General features: G+C 36.8%; 1 protein-coding gene across 1 annotated transcript in view; it reads left to right on the top strand.

The window, feature by feature from the left end:
* LOC106934843 (atrial natriuretic peptide receptor 3) overlaps positions 1 to 2,244 on the top strand; it is a 69,877-nt gene extending 67,633 nt beyond the window's left edge. Inside the window, exon 7 of the mRNA XM_015014987.1 lies at positions 1,886 to 2,244. Within this exon, the coding sequence (XP_014870473.1) occupies positions 1,886 to 1,997 (112 nt within the window). The 3' untranslated portion in view covers positions 1,998 to 2,244. The remainder of the gene's footprint in view (positions 1 to 1,885) is intronic.
* Positions 2,245 to 4,338: the final 2,094 nt, after the last annotated feature.

Genomic DNA, 4,338 nt, shown 5'->3' on the forward strand with positions numbered 1-4,338 from the left:
CATGAAGTGAAAGAATTATTTGCAAAACAAACATATTTGCGCTTGTCAGAAATCTTTTCTTGCTATTCTAAGTTTTTGTGACTCAAAGTTTTGCTTGTGATTCTCACATGATATCGTGGACAGGGCCTAAAATCGTAACAAAAGATTTCTGATGTGTGCAAATAAAAGTTTATGTTTGGCAAATAACTTTTTAAGTTCACGAGATTTTAAAATAAGTTTTTTAAACAAAACTTTTTCTTTAAAAAAAAAAAAGAAATTACAATTCCAAAAATTTTGATTACAATTTTATTTTACTTAACCCTTAGGAGTCAGTGTTCTAAATGGCCGTTTGAGGTTAGTTTTTTTTGTTGTTTTATTTCATTGAATAATTGTGAAACAAATATAACTTCATACTCTGCTAACCAGACCCTAAAATTAAAGTCTGGATTGAGTTTTTTCCCCTTCATTAATGACAAGCTTTTATTGGACAGGAGCAACTTGATTGATTATTACATACATTATATCTATAATGGTAATTCAGGGTGAGTTATTTTTAATTCTAAATTAATATCCTTGTTGGACTTTTATTTAAGTGCTATTCTCTTTCAAGATACATTTACCTAACGCTAGAATAAATACAATGTACATTATGCAGCAAAGGAAATTAGAAGACATTATGGAGATGATCAGTTTTGGACGGGAGATGTGCCCCTATTGCATAAGCAATACTGAAGACTGACTGCTATCATTAACGATACAGGGAAGAAGTTTTTTAGTTATCTGGCTTTGCTAGCAAAGTCGTTAGCTAACAGCTAGCTAATAGCACAACAACAACAGCCTAATGTCTGTATGATAAAAATACTGAATCGATAGATGAGAACAGTTTTCCTCACCTGGCTGTCTCCTCCCGCTCAGTAGTTCTTCAGGGAAAGGCAGACGCAGAGGCCTGTCAGTGTCTGTTGTATTTCATTACCTCTCTGCTTAAACCGCGACTCCGAGCTGAAGCAGAAACGATACTTCAACGTTTTCCGTCATCTGACAAGTAGCAAGTCTACTCCACTTTATTCACCAAAAACCTTTTTTTTTTAATTCACCAAAACCTGTTCTGCTATCTGGAATGTTCACTACGTTGAGCTCCGCAGCTGGCCGCCTTATCTCACTGCACCAGAAGCAACTGCGTCGTGCGTCACGGGCAAAAGGTCAAAGGTAACAAGGTGACCGGAGGGCTTATTGTGTTGTACAAAAAAACCCTAACAAAAAAACAAATAATTTTAGTACATGCAAAAGGTCAAAGGTAACAAGGTGACCGGAGGGCTTATTATGTTGTACAAAAAAACCCTAACAAAAAAACAAATAATTTTAGTACATGTTATGTGTACATATCAGTGAAATCTTTTCTTTCCAGGCAGCATTTTGAAACAGTGATCCACGCTTTTATTTCAACTCGATTGGACTACTGTAGTGCACTTTATCTGGGAGTCAGTCAGTCGCTGCTCTCACGTCTGCAGCTGGATCAGAATGCTGCTGCATGACTTTAGACAGGAACTCAAAAGAGAGAGCAAGTGACCCCTGTCCTGGCCTCACTTTACTGGCTCCCTGTATATTTCATTCATTTCATTCAATTCATTTTAAAATTTCAACTTTTTAAATTATGTCTTCAATTTGTTGTGCTAAGTGCAAAGCAGACAAGTTACACACCTTGTGTGTTTGACTGATTTTATAAAAGCACAGCATTGCACCCCTTTGTTTTTAAACACTCTGTGGGCAGTGGCATCTCAAACATAGACCAACTGAAGCAAAAGCTTGTGACTTTAGCTTGAAAAAATGTAATGTATTTCACTACATCATAGTTAAACCAGCATAGAAACATAATAAATAATCAAATTTGCTTTGCCTGGTTTTGCAGAAAAAACTACAGGATAACTATTCAGCGGCGTACACGTGTTGAAGAGCCTGAATCCATGAAGCACCATCAGTTACGAGAGGACTCCATAAGATCAAACTTCTCAGCAGCTTAATCCACATTAAGGATGAGTTCCTGACAGATTATACATGTGAATGTGGATAAAGTTTTTACTGTATTTTTCAGTGATTCCATATCCACTGCAATTTGACATTTCTTGTTGTATTTAGGACAGATTTACTTCTTAGAACCTGGGTCTGTTTTAACAGGTACACACACCAGTCACCTTAGACCAGTGTTTCCCAACCCTGGTCCTCAAAACTCACTGCCCTGCATGTTTTAGGTATTTCCTTGCTTCAGTCCAGCTGATTTCAATCGATGACTGATTAACAGGCGTTTGTTGAACTGCAATCAGCTGAATCAGGCACATTAAAGCAGGGAAACCTCTAAACCATGTAGGACAGTGTGTCTTGAGGACCAGGGTTGGGAAACACTGCCTTAGACTTTCCTTAAACACACAAAGATGAAGTTTACTGGTGAATTGAAGAATGCTCTATGAAAAAAAGGTTTTCCTTTTGTGTGTGTGTGTGTGTGTGTGTGTGTGTGTGTGTGTGTGTGTGTGTGTGTGTGCGTGTGCGCGTGTGTGTGTTTTCCACTGCTCAGGTTTTCAGTTTATGATCTTATTATAATTTCTTTCTCTCTCTTATTCTGGTGTATTGGTCCTGAAATATATTTTATAATACACAGATTTATCCTCTTCAAATTGACTGTTTATTAAATTAAAATTACACTGTCTGTTTCAAACTACAAAATATCTATATTTATTTATTTATTTATAGTAAAACTGTATTGGAACTAACTTGGTAGACAGATGTCCTAAATTACAGATACAGCAATACAAAGATTGCCATTCTAGAAGTAAAAATTTAGGAAATTGTGGTTTGTACAAAGAAAAAATTATGCAGTCGTTGTGCAGCCTCACAGTAAGAGTGCTTTTTGCTTCAATTTCGGAGACTGATTTTAAGTCACAAATAATAAACTTGTGGCTCAAAAATGTGGTGAAAAAAGGCTAAATGATGGAGGAATGGTACAAGAAATCAAATATAGTATTTTGTATAAAACTGTGTATTGTGTATTGCACAGATTTTCTTTGTATAAGCAGTGGTTTGCAAAGTATTCTTACCCCTTGAACTTTTCCATATTTTGTCACATTACAACTACAAACATAAATATAGTTCATAAACTTATAAATGATTCAAGACATTTTTTTACAAATAAAAAACTGAAAAGTGTGATATGCAAAAGTTTCAGTGCTCCTGAGTCAATACTTTGTGGAACCACCTTTTGCTGCTAATACGGCAGAAAGTATTTTAGGGTTTGTCTCTACCAGCTTTGCTCATTCTCTTTTGCAAATAAGTTCCAGGTCAGTCAGATTAGATGAAGAATGTTTGTGAACAGCAGTTTTCAGATCTTTCCACAGATTGTCGATTGAGTTTAGGTCTAGACTTTGACCTTTGCCATTCTAACATGCATATGTTTTGTTTTAAATACTTCCATAGCCCTGGCTTTACGTTTACGAACCTCCACCCGAATCTCAAATCTACGTAAGTACATTGCTATCACGCAGGGGAAAAAAATTTGAGCGCTATCACGTTATAACGTGATACGCATCTTGTAAAAACATGATAGTTATCTTGTTAAAACGTGACACTTATCTTGTATAAACGTGATAATTTTATGTCCAGGAAGTGGCGGTGATATGCTAGGCTAGTACAGTGGCTAACAAGAACTGGTCAAGTTTTCCTTCATGTTTGGTCTGAAACATGGAGAGATACGGTCCAGAATCTGTCCAGGGTAGGAGTGGCTGACTGGACTACAGACTGATGGACATACTGTACAGGTCCTTCTCAAAAAACTAGCATACTGAGATAAAGTTCATTATTTTCCATAATGTAATGATAAAAATTATACTGTGATATATTTTAGATTCATTGCACACCAACTGAAATATTTCTGGTCTTTTATTGTTTTAATACTGATAAGTTTGGCATACAGCTCATGAAAACCCAAAATCCCTGTCTCAAAAAATTAGCATATCATGAAAAGGTTCTCTGAACGAGCAATTAACCTCATCATCTGAATCAACAAAGTAACTCTAAACACCTGCAAAAGATTCCTGAGGCTTTTAAAAACTCCCAGCCTGGTTCATTACTCAAAACCGCAATCATGGGTAAGACTGCTGACCTGACTGCTGTGCAGAAGGCCATCATTGATGCCCTCAAGCAAGAGGGTAAGACACAGAAATTTCTGAACGAATAGGCTGTTCCCAGAGTGCTGTATCAAGGCACATCAGTGGAAAGTCAGTAGGAAGGAAAAAGTGTGGCAGAAAACGCTGCACAACCAGAAGAGGTGACCGGATCCTGAGGAAGATTGTGGAGAAGGGCCGATTCCAGACC

Source organism: Poecilia latipinna, unplaced genomic scaffold (genome assembly GCF_001443285.1).
Source record: "Poecilia latipinna isolate Pla-1442-1.1 unplaced genomic scaffold, P_latipinna-1.0 Scaffold1871, whole genome shotgun sequence".
In the NCBI taxonomy this organism is placed as follows: domain Eukaryota; kingdom Metazoa; phylum Chordata; class Actinopteri; order Cyprinodontiformes; family Poeciliidae; genus Poecilia; species Poecilia latipinna.